The 19,833-nt window shown below is 43.8% G+C and overlaps 1 protein-coding gene and 1 long non-coding RNA gene across 3 annotated transcripts in view; one reads left to right on the forward strand and one right to left on the reverse strand.

The window, feature by feature from the left end:
• LOC144817820 (phospholipid-transporting ATPase ID-like) overlaps positions 1 to 19,833 on the reverse strand; it is an 892,949-nt gene that overhangs the window by 122,828 nt on the left and 750,288 nt on the right. For both annotated transcript variants that reach the window (XM_078674658.1, XM_078674659.1), the window contains exon 13: positions 13,886 to 14,094. In XM_078674658.1, coding sequence (XP_078530784.1) covers positions 13,886 to 14,094 — 209 coding nt within the window. The remainder of the gene's footprint in view (positions 1 to 13,885; positions 14,095 to 19,833) is intronic.
• LOC144817821 (uncharacterized) overlaps positions 1 to 19,833 on the forward strand; it is a 573,792-nt gene that overhangs the window by 34,693 nt on the left and 519,266 nt on the right. The gene's annotated exons all lie outside the window — the stretch shown is intronic.

The raw sequence follows: 19,833 nt of genomic DNA on the forward strand, positions 1-19,833 counted from the left end.
CCTTATTTTCAGCCCTTTGTATCTCAGTCATTGAGGTATAACCCCAAATAGCAGCACCATAGATGGTTAATGCTATGCATTTGGCTTTATATATTTTTTAAATTGCATCATATGGTTTTCCCCCTAGGCGATGGGTCAGGTTAAGCAGGGCAGATCCAGCACGAGTTAGAGCATTCCTTTTAGCAGTTTTTTGGGGGGCCCAGGAACAATTTTTATAAAACCCCCAAATATGTAAATGCCATGACTCTTTGTAGTTCAATCCCTTTACAAAAGAGTGTTCTTTGCTTCATAACATGGTGCCCCATAGTCATGACCTGGGATTTGGAAGAATTAACAACCAGATCCAGAGAAGACATAAAATCTCCAAAGGAGTTCAGTAACTGTTGGAGGCCAATGGGGGTACGGGCTAGCAAAACTGCGTCATCCGCGTATAGGAGCACCGGAATGGCGGTGCTACCTATACGCGGGACGTCTAATGTTGCTGGTGACAATGTTGTTTCTAGGGCATTAATGTACAGCACCAATAGCACCTAAGTACATCTGAAATACATCATACCAGACTTCCCATTGAACGGGCGGATCACCAGGAGAGTCTAGAAATGAGGGTGGTGGGTTAACCGATTGCATGGTGCACAGTTCTGTTAAAGATGGTATTACTGAGGAAGAAATGGTTAAATGAACTAAAAATTCAGAAGGTATTTCTTCAAAGACAGTAACTAAACGTAAGTGGTTTCAACAAGAACACACCACCAATAACTATAATAGTGAATAGATATACTTTTATAATCTCCTTGATAACACATAAACGTTATACTAAAATATAGAAGCCAAAGATGAGTAATATACCAAATAAATGTGTGTAAAACAATGTTGTTCGAGAAACACACAATGATGGGTATGAGTAACAAAAGGTGTGTGTATCACCGATAAAAAATACACTAAAGCATATAAATTTTCATAACTGTTTTGCCTGATGAATAATCAGCATGTGGCTTTGTAGAGATTTTTCTCGCTGTATAGTTGAACAGAATTCAAACAAATTGTATGGTGTGTGTATCACCGTGAAACATGGTAGACACACTTTATGGCAAATTTATTAGGGTGTGCGTGTCACCGATGTTGAATGGACAAAACCGGCAAGTTCGTTGTCCTAGTAACGCACCAAACAATTAGATGAAGGTTTCCCGACCTCACTGAGATGGCCGCGATCTTGTGAAAGGCTTTCCCAAACTTTCAGAATGGCCGTGCTGACGCGGTACGTTGATGCGTCCTGACGTCACCGTCTTTGATTCCAGGAAGCCGATCGCGTGTGGGTACAGCGCATGAAGAATGGTGCTCGCGCTGAAGATCGCTGGCTGAATACGTGTGTACAAGCTCGTGAGTACAGCGTGTGATGAATGGCAGTTGAGGGTATTTTAGAAAGAAACCCGTAAGCATTACTTTTATAAAATTCGCCAGATATAAACGTTGATTCACCAAATTGTGCAGGAGTTTAACATTTAAAGCTGCTGCAGGTTGGCTTAACGCTAATGCGCATGGAGAAATACGGAAAAGGTTATTCTTCTAATGTACCTTTAAGGACTGTTTTTGCTTACTTCCCAAATGTGTGGGTTGACGAGAATGCGCCGGGGTTTAGCGCTATAGTAGGTCTTGTTACCTTAATTTGATGAGGTTGTAGTAGTCCAACGAAGAGTTTTCGTCAAGATACTTCTTAGGTACATTCAATTTGAAGCCAGAAAATGCACTGCATAGGTCCTCACATGTAGCCAGGAATCAACGCCATATGTTTGTAGTAACCAGGCACACACAAGAAGTCTTAAGCTGGTTAATTTATTGGCTACATGAATAACAAAGCCAATGCGACTCACTCTGCCAACAGCTAACAGCATAAGATGAACAGATCATGTTGCTAAGATACATGGATTCTAAAACTCCACATCATCATAAAACTAAATACTTTAAAGGTACACTACACATAAGAGACACATCACAACAGCCATATTAACTCAATGACATTGTTATGCCTTAAAGGAGGTAGTCCACGCAGGAGGAAAGGTTGAAGTGTAGATTTATTCTTATAGGCAGGAAGACAGCACCAAAGGACCCTTACAAAGCAGCTCCCATCATAAGTCCACAGCAGCAACTGACTCCCCTGCAGCTTCCAAGAAGCTAGCATTCTAATAACCTAGGTAACCAGTGATGGCTATGACGCAACATGCACCAAGACCATAACAACAGAGAGAAAACAGAATAAAAGGAACATAAGGATATAACACACCTTTCCCTTCAAACAACCATTTAAACAAGAAAAAAACAAAATGAACACAAGAAAATAAAGAAATTCATATGACATAATCTACAAGATATTTAGGCAAACATCTAAATCTCCCCCGTGTAAATACCGAGGGAGCAGTGAGTGCACTTTGAGTGATGCATTCAGCACTAGATAAAACCTCAGGCAACCAGGGAGTTTCTTCACGCAAGGTAGAATCCACACAACATTCATGTGCATCAGAAGAAACTTCAGGCAACCAAAGACAGCCTGATCAAAGTGGATTCCGCACTACATTCTTGCACGTCCAATTATTCAGTGATGGACTGACACCCCTCGTGCAGACTGGAACCCATACAAGATTCCTGGACCTCAATCTGAGCAGGAATAAGATTCTCATTAGACATTCACAAATCAAATAAGTTATGTCCACTAACTACCACACCATCAGTGGAGGTAACACTTTGACAGGAATCAGAAATATTGACATCAGATTTATTTGTTTTGGCAATTCTCCTTTTGCTCCATCACTTCTCACCAATAACTTTCACAGCATGTTTGTCAACTTGAACAATCTTAGTTTTGGGGTAGAATTTTGATCCACCCTTCTTGAATGGTTTCCTTATGTGAACAAACTCACCCACAACAAAATCCTCTAACTTGACTTTCTTGGCATCATCATATCTTACTTTAAATTTAGCTTGACTCAACTCCACATAATGTCTGATTTGATCACTGTTGGGAATATTGCTATCCACACCAGAACCGGAAATCACCCACGCAGGAGAAAGATCATTAAAAGAACGTCTACCTCTCAATAAAACAATCAGAGAAACTCCAGTCTACCTTTTGACAAAACAAATGGAGAAACTCCAGTAGTAGAATGAGGGGTATTGTTGTAAGACCAAACTCTTTCATCAACGGCATCTTGCACCGGTAAACCAGAAGAAACCGCTAATTGAATATTGTCTTTCAAAAAACGGTTCACCCTCTCAACTATACCGCTGCCTTGAGGACTATAAAGAGTGCTGGTAAGGTGTTTAATCCCAAACTTCCACAGAAAACTCCTCTTATTATTCTAAACAAATTGAACTCCATTGTCTAAGATCACAAAATCAGGAATACCTTCTGTATGAAATAACCGCTTCAAAAATTCAATGACGTTATCTGTGTTGGGTTCTTTCATAAACTTGACAGAAACCCACCAGGAAAAATAGTCGACTACCGAAAAAAATGTACCTGAAACCGCCATTCAAACCACCAATAGGACCAAAAAAATCTAATCCTAATTTTTCCCAAGGTCTCTGAGGAAAAGCCAGAGCGCACAATGGCGAATTGAAGGTGAGAAGAGCTTTCTCAGTATGACCACACACTCTGCAATTATTCAACATGGTATCTACCAGGCTATCAATGCCAGGCCACCAATAGTATAAACATAGTCTCTTTTTAGTACCAGTAACACCCACATGCCCTTTGTGAGACAAAGCAATCAACTTGCTCCTCAACTCATCGGGAAGAATTAACACAGAACCTCTCATGAAAAATACTCCTTTCTACACCTAATTCATTTTTAACCTTGAAAAAGGATATGAACTCTTCCCCTACTTGAGCTTCTCTAGGCCAACCAACAGAAATGAACTTCTTAAGGATAACTTGACATTGATCAAAAGTAGAGACTACTTCCTAATACTGGCAGGAAATAACCTCTTTGGTCAAAGCAAAACCATCCACTAGTCCAACAACAAATTCATTGTCCTCATGAACGAACTCATCAGCAATCAAATTAGAAGGGGACCTGGAAAGGAAATCTGCTCTAAAACAAATTCCTTCAGGGATATGTCTCATGGTAAAGTTGTACTCATACAATCTAGAAAAAAAATGAATCAACCTAGAACTGGGGTTGCTAACGCCTTTGTCGTTCCACATGAAAACTAAAGGTTTGTGGTCAGTAACCACCACAAGCTCTCTCCCCCACAAATAAGTTGCGAAATGATGAAAGCCGCAGACACAGGCCAATGCTTCCTTTTCAATCATGCTATAATTCTTTTCAGCTGTCGAAAGTCTATGGGAAGCAAAAGCTACTTGTTAAAAAGTAAAAATGACAGGAACCAGGATGTGCAGAAGTCCTGTTTATTTGGCCATCCACTCTCCACAACTGAACTCATGTGTCAACATTCTATTGTCAGCTCCCAGGGGGAGAAACCAAAGAACAGAAAAGGAAGGGGGGTCGGAAGGTACCATTATGAACAAGATAAGATTACAACACACCTCCCTCCCTATACAACGTAACGTATGCATTAAAGATCCCCAATCATTTAAACATGTGGGACTTTACAACTTTGTCGCAACTCCACCATTGGTCGTTGGCAAGTTTTTACTACATTGTTGATAGACTTTACAATGTGACAAGGGGAATAGAACTTACTTTGGCTGTGGGGTTCTTTCACACATCTCCTGATCACCACATCGCCTACTTTCCACATGGGAACTTTGACCCCATGCTTTTCATCGTACCATTCCTTGTACTCAAGCTTGGTGCAGTTCAACCTTCCTCTCCACCTCCTCATGGTTCCTGTTCACAGCCCTACCTCCACCCAACTAACTAGGGTTAAGTTTGGTGCATGGCTCCCTCCCCCTGAGTGAGACAAAAGGGGAGGTTCCTGTTACCAGGTTGGGCGTGGTGTGATATGCCCACAAACAGTCGTGTAGTGATGTCTCCAGCTCGTGACCGTTGGCAATGGCCAGTTGGATGTGTTCTTTAATCAGCCTGTTTGTCCTCTCAACCAGGCCGTTAGCTTTTGCACAAATACAGGGCCATCAATTCATGTTTGATGCTCAAGTTTTCTAGGAAATCTTTCATTGTTTGGGACGTAAACTGTTCCCCATTGTCTGTAACCAAAATTGAAGGTATACCTTCATTTGAGAAGACGTCTTTGAGGAAGTCTAGTACCATGTTAGTGTTTACACGATGAACACATTTCTGGGTAACCCAATGGGAGGTGTAGTCGATTAAGACCAACATGAACCTCTTCTGGACACATAGATTATCCATGGGCCCAATTATGTCCATGGCCAGTTTTTTCCATGGTTTAAGAGGCACAGCAACAGGGGACTGTGGGGCCTTACGTAATTACTTTGATTTATCTCTTCTGGCACAGCTGAAGCAGTCTTTCACTAGGTGTTCCGCCATGGCGTCCATACGGGTAACCAAAAGCTTGCTCTGCTTGCTTGCTCTGCTCTTGGTTAGACTCTGTCCTAAATGTCCTTCATGTGCCAGCTCCATTCTTCTTCTTCTGAGGCCCTCTGACGGTATTACTCTGTTCTGACAATAGACTTTGTGCTTAATGATCCTCAACTCATTCCTGACCTCCCAGTTGTCTCTGAGTTCTGGTTGTAGATCGCTGCATTTGCTATGCCATCTTTCTCTCAGTACAACCTTTAGTCTGACCATCTCCTTGTGTTCCATTCTTCCTCTGTGATGGCGGGGTTGTCTACCACCATGATGGTGCTGTCCAGCATTTCCTCAGGCTGTTCCACTTCTAAGGGTGTTCTGGAAAGAAAGTCTGCGATCTAGTTATCCTCTCCGGGAACGTATTCCACCTTGAAATTATAGTTCTCTAAACCCAGAATCCACCTTCCTATGCGTGGAGTACAATTCTCCATGCCCTTCACCATGAAGATAGAAGTGAGGGCCTTGTGGTCCGTATGAATGGTGAAGTTCAGTCCCCACAGGAGGAATTTAAAATGCTTCACTGCCCAGAAGCACGCCAGGGTCTCCTTTTCAATTACAGAGTAGTTATTTTCTGCGTTTGTAAAACAGCAGGAAGTAAAGGCAATTATCCTCTCTACCTTCCCGTTTCTTTGAGACAGGGTGACCTGTTGGACGGGCCTGGAAGCAGGATGGTTTTATCAAGGGGTTTAAATGGCCCTAAAGCCATCGAACTCAATAGCTCTTCTTTGAGAGCATCCACTACACATTTGTGTTGCTCCTCCCATTAGAACTCCTTGTTCTTCTTTAAAAGTTCTCGCATCGGTTCACACTGGGATGAAAAGTTTTAATATACTTGGCCATATATTCCAACAATCTTAAGAATAACTTGAGTTTACTGCCCTAGGGGAATTGCATACGGGCAAGGCTCCCGGCCCAAATGGCTTTCCTAGCAAATTCTTTTTTTAATTCCATCTGCAATTCGGGGCCCATTATAAGGTGGTGGTAGAAGAGGCTAGGGAGCGGGGATGCCTGCCCCCGGACTGGAGGCATGCTGAAGTGGTGGTGTTCCACAAACCGGTATGGCCACTGGAGCAATATGCGTCGTACCACCCAATATCTTTATTAAATGTGGAGGCCAAGGTGTTGGCCAAGGCGTTGGCAAATAGATTGTTACCCTGTATCACAGAACTTATACACCATCACCAGGCCGGTTTCATGCCTCAAAGGGCGACGCGTCATAATATCACTCTGTTCTGACAATAGACTTTGTCCTTAATGATGCTCAACTCATTCCTGACCTCCCAGTAGTCTCTGAGTTCTGGTTGTAGATCTCTGCATTTGCTATGCCATCCTTCTCTCAGTACAACCTTTAGTCTGACCATCTCCTTGTCTTCCGCCATGCATTTGTTCCATTCTTCCTCTGTGATGGCGGGGTTGTCTACCACCATGATGGGGCTGTCCAGCATTTCCTCAGGCTGTTCCACTTCTAAGGGTGTTCGGGAAAGAAAGTCTGCGATCTAGTTATCCTCGCCGGGAACGTATTCCACCTTGAAATTATAGTTCTCTAAACCCAGACTCCACCTTCCTATGCGTGGAGTACAATTCTCCATGCCCCTCACCCTGAAGATAGAAGTGAGGGGCTTGTGGTCCGTATGAATGGTGAAGTTCAGTCCCCACAGGAGGAATTTAAAATGCTTCACTGCCCAGAAGCACGCCAGGGTCTCCTTTTCAATTACAGAGTAGTTGTTTTCTGCTGTTGTAAAACAGCAGGAAGCAAAGGCAATTATCCTCTCTTCCTTCCCGTTTCTTTGAGACAGGGTGGCCTGTTGGATGGGCCTGGAAGCAGGATGGTTTTATCAAGGGGTTTAAATGGCCCTAAAGCCATCGAACTCAATAGCTCTTCTTTGAGAGCATCCACTACACATTTGTGTTGCTCTTCCCATTAGAACTCCTTGTTCTTCTTTAAAAGTTCTCGCATCGGTTCACACTGGGATGAAAAGTTTTAATATACTTGGCCATATATTCCAACAATCTTAAGAATAACTTGAGTTTACTGCCCTAGGGGAATTGCAAAAGGGCAAGGCTCCCGGCCCAAATGGCTTTCCTAGCGAATTTTTTAAAAAATTCCATCTGCAATTCGGGGCCCATTATAAGGCGGTGGTAGAAGAGGCTAGGGAGCGGGGATGCCTGCCCCTGGACTGGAGGCATGCTGAAGTGGTGGTGTTCCACAAACCGGGACGGCCACCGGAGCAATATGCGTCGTACCACCCAATATCTTTATTAAATGTGGAGGCCAAGGTGTTCGCCAAGGCTTTGGCAAATAGATTGTTACCCTGTATCACAGAACTTATACACCCTGACCAGGCCAGTTTCATGCCTCAAAGGGCGACGTGTCATAATTGTTCGGAGAGCTCATGTGGCGATGGCAGCGGTGAGATCGATGGGTATGCAAGCGGCCTTCTTTTTAGCTGACATGGATAGGGCGTTTGATTCAGTGAGCTGGACGTACTTGTTCTCGCTCCTGCCCCGGTTAAACCTAGGCCCCCATTTCATGTCTTACTTGAAATTATTATACACTGAGTTGACGGCTTCGGTCAGGATAGCAGGGGTCTTGTCTGCCAATTTTGCCATCAGGAGGGGTACCAGGCAGGGCTGTCCCCTCTCGCCATATTTATTTGCTCTGGCGATGGAGCCATTGGCAGCGTGGGTACGTGTGGACGCTCAGGTGAGGGGAATTGAATGGGAACACGGCCCGTCGGATAGAATGAGTGAAGTGGAGGTGCTTTATGCAGGGCAATGTGCATCACCTCCTGTGTGTGTGTGTGTGTCAACATGTTTTGGAGTCGGAACTCCTTCTTCAGGACGGTGTACACAAATCCCCACCTTACTCACGTTTCTCTACTTAAAATATGTTTTTAACAAAAAGTGAGATATGGTGTAGGCTAGAATGTACCTACAATGTTTGATGATTTCTGCTATTCTGCAGACTTGTTCATGTCATCTTTGGTGCCTCATGAGCCTGAGAATGCTGGGGCTGTTGTGCCGACTCGCTACGATGTCCTGGAGAGAAATGCTCCTGACTGCCCCACACGCGGCTCATGAGGCACCAAAGATGACATGAACAAGTCTGCAGAATAGCAGAAATCATCAAACATTGTAGGTACATTATAGCCTACACCATATCTCACTTTTTGTTAAAAACATATTTTAAGTAGAGAAACGTGAGTAGGGTGGAGATTTGTGTACCCCGTCCTGAAGAAGGAGTTCCGACTCCAAAACATGTTGACACACACACACAGGAGGTGATGCACATTGCCCTGCATAAAGCACCTACACTCCACACATAGCCATCTAAGTAAGTGCTTCCGCGTAGTCGTAGGTCGCAGCACGCCGCATCCTGTAGAGGGGTGCGAAGACCCCTATGATGAAGCATGACACCAAGGGTCCTTTTGGTGTGTGAGGGGTATTTTACCGACACTGGGTGCTCCCCACAACTGTAGGGAAACCCGTTCATTGAAAGGTGGATTCCTATTGTTTAAACATATATCTTGGAGTGCCCAGAAGAATAAAAAATTCTGTAGAGGAGGGTAGATGGCGAAGATGCAGATACACGTAGAAATGGGTTCTCAGGGTGCTGGCGTCATCCCAGTCATTGCCAATTCATATTACGTCTTAAAGGAGGTAGTCCACGCAGGAGGAAAGGTTGAAGTGTATATTTATTCTTATAGGCATGAAGACAACACCAAAGGACCCTTACAAAGCAGCTACCAGTGGCTAGCATTCTAATAACGTAGGTAACCAGTGATGGCTATGATGCAACATGCACCAAGACCATAACAATAGAGAGAAAACAGAATAAAAGGAACATAAGGATATAACAGACATACATGCCATTCCACTCAACAATGTTGCAGTGGCCTAACACTAAATGAAAGCTGTCCTCCACCCCTCACAAAATATCAAGAGGGGCCTCTAATCCTCTCATATCTCACAAATATTCATGAACCTTTGGCTAAATGGCACCCCTGACAGGTTAGGGTTGCCTGAAGGGCTAGAGGGCCCCATCTGCCACAGTGGCCTTCGTTACACCACTGGGACGTTGTAAAATGCGGCAGCCTCCCCCCTGTCCGCATGATTCAAGGCACAAGCACAGAACATGTGACGCTGTGCGCCATTACTTCTGGATCCCCTCCCCCAACTCAACGTATTGACAGGAGAGCTTAGGAGGTAGACATAGGCAGACCCACTGTCACCCACCACACCTTCCTGATCTGAGCTTTCTCATGCTTATCTATTATGATCAACTAATTTCATGAGGACCCCTCATTTTCAGTATTAGCAACAAACAGGACGTTATGATGGAGTTGTTTGGGACACAAGCGGGTTTATCAAGTGACTTGTGCACAATGTTGAGTCTGATGGGCAAGAGGATTTTTTAAAACAGATTTTATTGACTGATGGGCAAGAGATACAGTTGGCTTCTGGCTTTTCTGCAAGCTCTTTCTTCCAACGTGTGGATCCCTGACCCGAGGCATGTGTTAGGCTCTACGACTAAGGAGCGACATTCTAATGTTTCTATGACTCGTACTAGTTGCAGTGAGGAAGATTGAAAATTGCTGCAATGAGAATATTAGGTGGCCTGAGTGGGGATGCCCAATGTTACTCACAAGTGCTGAATCCTTGCCTAATTTATAGAACACCTTCATTCATACAATGACGTACAATGGGCCCGATTGACAAAGCCATTTACACATAAAACTTTAACGTGCACGGGCAAATGTCCTTTTTTATGAATGTAAAGCCATGTTTTACGTCATAGAAATGAACTTACACTGGAAGAGATCACTCACATTTACTTGAAAGTTTCAGAGTATCTGGAAACAAAGACGTGAATTTACAATGGTATCCAGTAGTACTGCTGAGCATCTTTGATTGTCTCAGCTACCCAGCTGTGCTCCTGGAAACCTCCACCCACGTCACAAAGTCCAAAATAGGCTCCAGTAGGTTTCTCCCTATGATTGAGGTACATTTCTTGCTTTCTGGGAATTTTCAGTGGTTTATGCCAACCGTAGTCCTCAGGCTTCCTCAATTTGCTTGTGAAGGGATAGGAGAACAGAAGATTTAAAAAGAACTGGATGCAAGCATAGTGAGGTGTTGTGCCTTGACCACACTAATGGTGTTAATGGCTGCTGAAGTTGTATTGTGCTGTGACGCCTGGTCACGCTGACCTCACCCACTGAGACACCCCAGGTGTTGCTGCACATCGCAGGACCCTTTGGAAGTGGAGCTGCTAACTGCCCGTTTTGGATGGTTTGTGGGAAATGCCCCAAGTGTGAACAGCGAAGGGACAAGGTACATGTTTTTTGGTCAGATGTGGTTATATAACATTCCGGGGCACATATTTTTGCTCAGATTTCAGTTAGAGTAGACCAAGAGGCTGAACCATCACCACTTTGGGCACTCTGTGACATTGCTGCAAATTCCCGGTATGGGAAAGAAGGTGCACAATTTATTTTTATCCTAGTGACGCCATTGGATTGGAACAGTGCGAGTGGCGCCATTGGAGTGGAATGGTGCGAGTGGCACCATTGGAGTGAATGGTGCGTGTGACGCCATAGGAGTGGAACAGTGCAAGTGGCGCCAGTGGAGTGGATCGGTGCGAGTGATGCCATTGGAGTGGAACGGTGTGAGTGACGCCATTGGAGTGGAACGGTGCGAGTGGCGCCATTGGAGTGGAACGGTGCGAGTGGCGCCATTGGAGTGGAATGGTGTGAGTGACGCCATTGGAGTGGAACCGTGCGAGTGAGTGGAACTGTGCGAGTGATGCCATTGGCATTTTTTGATTGGCTAACCAGAAGCAGCACTGCTGGCCAGATGCCATGCATCTAAACCCCTTATTTATAAATTCGAGGAAGATAGGGCCAGGAGTTCCATATTCGATCTCCCTGTTGGTTGATATCTAGAACTCATGGGTTGAATTCTTGAGGCGTGTCATGCTTCTGGTTGGTCTGGCCATCTGACTTTAACTGAATTTTTACAAAGTTAGGTGGGAAGCCGAATAATATGGTGGTTGCCCGCTCGAATATTATTTAATACTGGAAGTCTCCTATTGGTCCTGCGTTCTATGAATGGACCAAAAGGTTAAAGATAGTCAGCGAAAGGGAGCTTTGGTGGCATATTTGGATCAATAAAAGTGCATGCTACAAGAAAATATGGGGTATTTTTGCTTCAGCCAATGTAACTAGGTGTGCTCTCACACATGACCACCTAGGAGTCTATGGCTTGGATGCCCACATTGCACAGGTGTTTGCCAACATTTCGGTTAGCTAAGCTTTGACAAGCAATATTGGCACTTTATTATACCAGGCCATATGGTACTTAATCACACTGCTTCAGTTACTGAGGTGCATAAATCAAGCACTTTAGGTGATATCTGCATTTTAGTGGGGCACCCTCAGGAGACTGGCCACATGGCACACGAGCATGGCAGCATTCCAATGTTTTTCGTAGTCGTACTGACCAGCACTATTAGCACTTTCCCATACTAGGCCGCAGATATGTCAACTAGGTTGCGGTGGCTATTGGGTTGTTCAATTGTGCACAATAGGTGATATTTGCACTTTATTGGAACTTGTTTTAATATAGTATTGGAAAATAAATTGGTTGAAGTGCTGCTAATATTTATTCACATGAAAAAGTGATAATTATATGTATTACATTGTTATGTAAAAAACGTTATCACTTGCTTAAAAAATTTAAAAAAGAAGTGGAACTGCTATATTTGTTCCCCAGTGAAGTTGATCCAAATGAACCCATGATAAATGGTAACAGAGCAAACAATAGCACCTAGCCTGTTCAATAGTAAACACAGAACAAACCATTGTTACCTGATGTACTTTCATTGGTCCGAGTTGCTTAGCGCCAAGCATGCCAGTAAATATACTTCTTGGCACTAAGGGGAGAAATTGAAAAGGCGCAAATACCCGTCATGCAGGACTTTTGCTCCCTGGCTAAGTTAGTCCAAATATCTTCAGCTTTTGTCAAGGGCAAAGGGAGGAATATATGCATATATTGTCCTGATTTGTAGATTACTAGAAGCATATAAAAAACTAATAAATGCTAGGAGTATGCATGCCTAGAACACGGCTTGCATAGTTAGGGGTTTATTAAGGTCCTGAATTATCTAGATCGATTGGCGCAATGGTTCTAGAACATTTCATGCCCACTCTGGACATGTTTGGGTTTCAAAGACAGACAGATGCAATAGCTTGCTTGATATGTGTTGCATGAGTCTCAGGATCTGGCCCTGTCATATGGAGTTGAAACAAAGATTGAAACAGGTACATTTCAGGTCCTATATTCAAGCCCTTAATATTAATGCCAAAAGAACTGATAGATTTCAAAACAATGAATGTTAAAAACATCAAGGTAATGCATGTCAGAGATTTAGTTCCTGTATATATTGCATGTGTTATACTTTATTTTGCATTCCCATAGAATGTTAGCTATTTCCATTGTGTAGTGTTTGTGTTTTTTCGTGCATCGTATTACTCTTGCATAGCGCATACTTTGATTGGTGCTAGTTGTTTATGATGGATCGCAAATGGGGGCGTTGCGCAGAGGTAGAAGGCACTTCAAATTTATCATGGTGCCTGCCAGTGGGTTGCCTCTCTCCAGAGCACACAGAGCAATGGTCACATATTCCAGTTGCAATTGAAATTCTGTGTAAATGTGCAAAGTTGTCAAATCATTGACAAGGCGAAGGTAAAAGAAGATAAAGGGCCCGATTCACAGAACTAACTTAAGACAAAATCCTAAACTTACTACCATTTTGGTATTCACAGAAGGCACTTACTCATTTTGGTATTCACAGAAGTTAGGAGTCCTAACTTTAGGACTCTTAAATGCCTTCTGTGAATACCAAAAGTCTTAAAGTTAGGCTTTTTCTCAGTTTAGGAGTAGTAAAGTTAGGACTCCTAACTTTAGGACTCCTAAATGCCTTCTGTGAATACCAAAAGTCTTAAAGTTAGGCTTTTTCTCAGTTTAGGAGTAGTAGAGTTAGGACTCCTAACTGAGTAAGTGCCTTCTGTGAATACCAAAATGGTAGTAAGTTTAGGATTTTGTCTTAAGTTAGTTCTGTGAATCGGGCCCAAAGTACTTACATATGAGTCAGTGCACTGTATGTTTTGGGAGTGATGAAGTGAAGGTGATGCGAGGTACATGGTGGTTTTCAAGATAAGAGATTTCTCAACAACAGCCCTGACTCTATTCAAGTCAGTGGATTCATTGGTCATTTTTATAAACTTGGATGAGCTCTGGCCACCAAAGGGACCACCATCCTTCCTTGGTGTTTACAAGAAACTGAAGCACTAAGGAAGGTTAGGCCTGCTTTCTAGACCCACCGTAAGATTTGCCATTGATAGAGCACTTGTTGAAGGTCATGATGTTCTGTGTGAGGGTTCCAGTCTTGTCGGAGAAGATGTACTTGATTTGGCCAAGCTCCTCGTTGAGAGTAGTCGTTCGAGCTTCAGCCGGTGTGTCCTTCTTTGGGTAATACATCTTCCGGTCCCAGTTAATGTAGAAGCTGTTGCCCAGCCGAATAATCTCTACACTGGTTTAAAAGCAAAAGAAAGTACATGAATAATAATGAAGAGTTAATATGGAAGCACAACACGCCTTTCCGCTGAAAGATACCTTGAAATATACAAATATTTGCACAATGAAATAGCAATTATCCGTAGATGTAACAAATCTCTAGCTGCAATCAGCTAATTAAATATTCTTTGCAAGTTTTCATGAAATCATCATGAATGCTGGCAAATAAATGCAAATTATGAAAATAGGTATTGGTTTGTTAGTTTCTCTGGATAATCTCAAACCAGAACTAGAATAATTAAATGAACCGTTTTTAACCATTATTGAATTTTATATAAATTAAACCTCGAAGCATCACTGGCATTTCTCAGCCAGGGAGAAATGGACGAGGCTCCCTGGATGGAATGAGGAGGGCGGGACCGTCCATGGACGCGAGATGTAATTTTCTTATGTCTGGGAAGGAAGGGAGGCAGAGATGACTAGTTCTTCAACTAGGACATGGACACTGGATAAACCTAGGGGCCTATTTATGAGCCGGTTTCTGTCACTCTTGCATCACGCAACATGGTAAATGCACAGCGCAGACCTTAAGTAAGGTTTATGAAGCCACACATAGCCACTTTGCATTGGCCTGAGTGGCTACATAAATTTGTAGTAACTGAATGCAGCGCAAATCACTGTGTTGGATTACTCTGCCCTGGGAAGGCCGTTCCCTGGGTGTTGCGTGAATGTTCCCATGCAACTCCTATGGTTTTTGACGCACTCCCAGATTTACCAGAACTGGTAGACCTGGGAACGCGCCAAAAACATATGCCTTCTCAGCAGAGGCACAACGAGGAGAACTATCTTTATTTCTCCTCGTTACTCCCTATTTTTATGTGTGCTGCACACGCATACAAAGAGGATAATCCCTCACAGGATTGTTTTTGTGCAGGAAGGTGTCCCTTCCTGGACAAAAACAGCATTGCTTGCAAAGCAGGCACCAGTGCACCAGGGTGCAAGGGTACTTCTATTTGCCCTAGGATGCCAAAAGGGCATCAGCACAGGGGGAAAAGCACGAATGCGCTGTATTGCCTTAAATCTGGCACTTTCCTGCTCTTTCCCTGCAATGCAAGGTGATTTACTGTGCTGCACCGATTGACATTCTTGTAAATAGGCCCTAGGTCTGTTGGAGATGTGTTTTAAAGTAACTAAATTAATCATCTCTGCTGCAGAGATTATTAGGTCCACTTTAAGGGGGTTCTTCATTGGTTATTTAGTTGTAGGTTTTTCCAATCAGAGTCTTCTTGGTGGCCCTTTCCTCACTAGCTTGGAACAGCCCTTGGGGTCTTAGCAGAACATGGCCTAGTTGTATCATGTCAGAGGGCTGAGGCTGCCAGGAGCATGCACTTCAGGAGAAGAGTTTCTCCTCGTGGGGGTAGCCATACAGTCGCTTCCCGGCCGGATCCATGTGCCTCAAGCTACTCTCTGAACAGACACTTGTGTTTGTATTTCTTTAGCCGCTCTGGGAGGACAGTGAGATCAAAGATTAAGGAGACACCCTTCACCAGGATGTGAGGTCCAAGCCATGGCACCCCTCTATACTAGGGTGGCTTGACCTAGGCTTCCATAGATTGGCATATCACCCTGCGATGCCTAGATGGCTGTTCTGGTCACAACCCTGGGTGCATGGCCCGATGAGGGGTTAGTGCAGTAACTAATTTCTTTGAGTAGGGGGCATACAGGGATTGGAGGCAAAGGAAGACTGGGGTATGACATGGTTGCGTAAGGCCCTGGTTCGAACAAGGAAATAGGCCCTTTCGGCAATGTTTGGGGAGCAGAATCAGAGCCGGCCCTTGTTAAGATAGCACCTTGGGCGAAAGAAATGTGGTGCCCTTGCTGATGCTAGCAAATGAAATGAGGCAGCTGGGGGCCTCTTAAATTCATTGGTCAGTCCCTGAATGAGCAGAGACTGGCCCCTGAACACACACATCTCCGGACCTCCCCCAGCCCACCTAAATCACTGATAGCTGAGCTGCCTCACGCTGATAATGGTTTGTTGGTGTTTGGCAGCAGGGCTGAGACTGTGAAGGGAGGGCAAAGAAGGGGGCAACTGGGTGTTAAAACATAGCACACAGTATGATAATGAAGGATTAACACCACTTACTGGCAAATCAGACAGAAACAAGCACTCAAGGACACGGCAAGGCTGGAGCAAGATGACATGGGTGCTGCTGTTGGCACTACCTGGTCTTCCACTGGCCGACCACAAACCTCCACACCGCACACCTCACCCTCGCTCAGACACCATGTATCTACCGCAGCCGTGCCGGAAGACACTACTTCACCCCCAAAGCCTAGAACACCCTCCCCCTCCACCTATGACCTTCAACCTCGCTGACCTACTTCAGGAAGGGACTCAAAACCAGGCTCTTCAACTGATACCTCCAGCAAAGGCCGGACTGGCCATAACGGCTATTGGGCATTTTCCCACAAAACTAGAAGGGCGGAGGCTGATTCTGTTACGGGCCGGTTTTTATAGCAGTGCAGCACTTCCTTGTATGTTCATCAGTTTTCAGGCAACCATGAAAGTGTCAAGCTAACGCTGGTGATTAATGTACCTGCTGAAGAGAGATGGAGTTTTATCTAGTGGACGTTGTGACACATCTAAGGTAGCGCAGAGGGTAAATGTGCCTGCTGCAAAGAACGTGTACCATGTAAATCACAGAACAGTATTTTCTGTGCAGAGCTCAGCTAGTTGCTGCTTTTGCCACAGAGTTTATTCTGTTACTGTGCAGTTCATAAGTTACAAACTTAACCTAGCACAGTCAACTGCAATCACAGAGCTGCATGCAAACTGCATGGTACAGGTGCAGGGTATAGGTTAGAAAGTTATGTTTTTTCCCAGTCTCTCATCACCCACATATTGCGTAAAGGGGTTTGCTTGGATACAACTAAATTCTAGTTTGTAAAGCCAACCCTAACCACATTCTGAATTCTGAGTTAGTGCTTCTCCAGACCAAGCACTATTAAAACATGCCTACCAGTATAGATGACATGTGAATCCTACACCTAGTAGTTCCCTTTGTCTTTGGGACATTTTCTGTACACTGATTTCCACATGTAGGATTCATTGTCTCTGTATGTGTGTGGTGCAAAGTGCTCTGACCACCTACACTGGATTGAAAGGTGCTAAAAACAAATAAAATACATGTGAAAGAGGGGCTTTGTAGAGATGAGAGGCGCTGTTGGAGGGTGATAGTGAGGGAATCATTGCATAGCTCCAACAAAGATTGATGTATTCTGGTGCACTGTAAGGTCATCATTTTTTACTATGCTTTAAAAGCTTATACAATTGAAAATATAATTAAAAATCTGTTGCAGAATGAACCATTTTTGGCATTTTTTTCCACAAGTTTTCTTGGGTGGAGAACCTGCCCAAGCTCCTCTATTAGTAGTCAAGCTCACTCGCGGCTCGTTCACTATACACCGTACAGAGGCTGGTCTAACAAAATCTGCTAGGGCTGCTTTGGGTTCCCAGTCCTGCCCAGCCTGCAGCACAGCGCCTGGAAACCCCTGAGATGATTAGCCACGCTATACAAATACTACTTGAAATGAATGACCTTAATGCACACAGCTCCATGCGCCCCTCAGTATATTGGCGCCCTGGGCCTGGGCCCAGCTCGCCCATGCTAAAGGCCGGCCCGGAGTACAGTACATCTACAGTGGGGGTTCCATGAGCCCTTTCACAGCACTGGCCCTGGTGTCGCCGCTCTTGCCGCACTTATAATACGACCCTCGCGAAAAAACAGAAGAAAAGCGGTTTTCATGGGAAAGGTGGTTACAGCAGGGAGGAACCCTCTAGCAAACTGAATGATGACGTCAAGGTGCAAATGCTGTGAAAACAACATTCATTATATACATGCAGGAGGAAGAACTCTTTAAAGCAGGAAAAAACTAAATGTAAGAATGCTGAGCGTCAATGGAGAAAGTCCTACTCCGTTGAAGCTAAGAATGAATACAAAACTCAACTAAATCAATACCAAAAGCTGTGCAGTAGAGCAAAAACCGACTTTGTCTGCTCTAAAATTACTGCTGCTTTAAACCAAGCTAAAACACTTTTCCAAACAGTTAAATAGCTAGCTGGCTCTAACACCTCACCAACCCCACCTGATTTAAATAAAACCCAATGCAATCAACTTGCCGCATTTTTTGTCGACAAAGTTGATAAAATTTATCAGACCATCCAACTTAATCAGAACAATCATGAGGAAAGTCATTTTGACGGTAGTGATGCTAATAGATCAGATAGTGAAGAGACCAATTCTGCCACTCTTTCGGATATAATCACTACCCCTTCTCTGAGTGTTTGGCCTACACTCAACGTTGACACTGTCACCGAACTTTTAAGCACGATCAAATCAGGTTCGCCAAAAGACCCGCTACCATGCTCCATCTTAAAACTACTTAGCAGAAAAGCCCTATCCACTGTCACAGAGCTTCTAAATAAATCCTTGCAAGAAGAATGTGTTCCATCGGAGTGGAAACATGCCATGATCCATCCCCTCCTAAAAAAAGCTAATGCTGACCCGAAGGTACCCGCAAACTTTCGACCAATTTCTCTTCTACCTATATTTGCAAAAACTCTAGAGAAACATGTCCACCGCTGTCTCTCAAATTATATAACAACACATGACTTGTTACCTCCCTTTCAATCTGGCTTCCGAGCAGGTTTTTCAACCGAAACCACTCTCTTAGGTGTAACCGAAAATATTCGTCAAATGATAGACAGGGGTGAAACAGTGGCACTGGTGCTTTTAGACCTCAGTGCCGCTTTTGACACTGTCTCACATGCGGTACTAATAAAAACCCTTCGCTCAATGGGCATTTGTGGCCCTGCTTTAAATTGGATCACATCCCTACTTGAAAACAGAACATTCCAAATTTTTTCAAACTCTACGTACTCAGATACCTATATCTTGAAACATGGCGTCCCCCAGGGTTCAATTTTAAGCCCATTACTTTTTAATTTATACATGAGCCCTCTTGCTAAAATAGCTAAGGATACTGGACTGATAATGTTCTCCTATGCTGATGACTCTCAGCTTCTCTTTTCCCTTCCGCCTACAGACAATAATGATCCCTCTATCTTGAGAACTGGGCTTACAAAAATTGCTGGATGGATGAAAAATAATTTTTTTAAACTAAACGGTGAAAAAAACGAACTCATAATCCTAGGAAAAATAAAGAACTCTGGGGACCCCAACACTGGCCCCCAGAAATGGGCTCTCCTCCTATACCAACTAACCAGGCCCGTAATCTTGGCTTTGTGGTAGATGACACTCTTAGTATGCACCAGCAGGCCATCAAAACATCAGCCACCTGCTTTGTCATTCTGAAGTGGCTAAAGAAAATCTGCTGTATGCTACCAGATCACACCAAAAGAACTGTCATTAACGCCCTCATAACATCCAGATTGGATTATGCCAATATACTATATTTGGGAGCCAAAAAAGCCACTGTCCGCAAACTACAAACCGTACAAAATGCTGCGGCTAGATTGCTAGGTAAAATTCCCATCCATGCACCTACTACCAAACTCATACGAGAATTACACTGGTTGAAAATTGAGAGCAGAATCAAATTTAAATCACTATGCTTTATGCATAAAATCTCAGCAAATAAAGCCCCTAAATACCTGTTAAATCTGGTACAACTCTACCGTCCATCCAGGACGCTGAGATCCGCAACAGCAAACAAATTTGCTGTGCCTAAA

Source organism: Lissotriton helveticus, chromosome 2_1 (genome assembly GCF_964261635.1).
Source record: "Lissotriton helveticus chromosome 2_1, aLisHel1.1, whole genome shotgun sequence".
NCBI classification, from domain to species: Eukaryota; Metazoa; Chordata; class Amphibia; order Caudata; family Salamandridae; genus Lissotriton; species Lissotriton helveticus.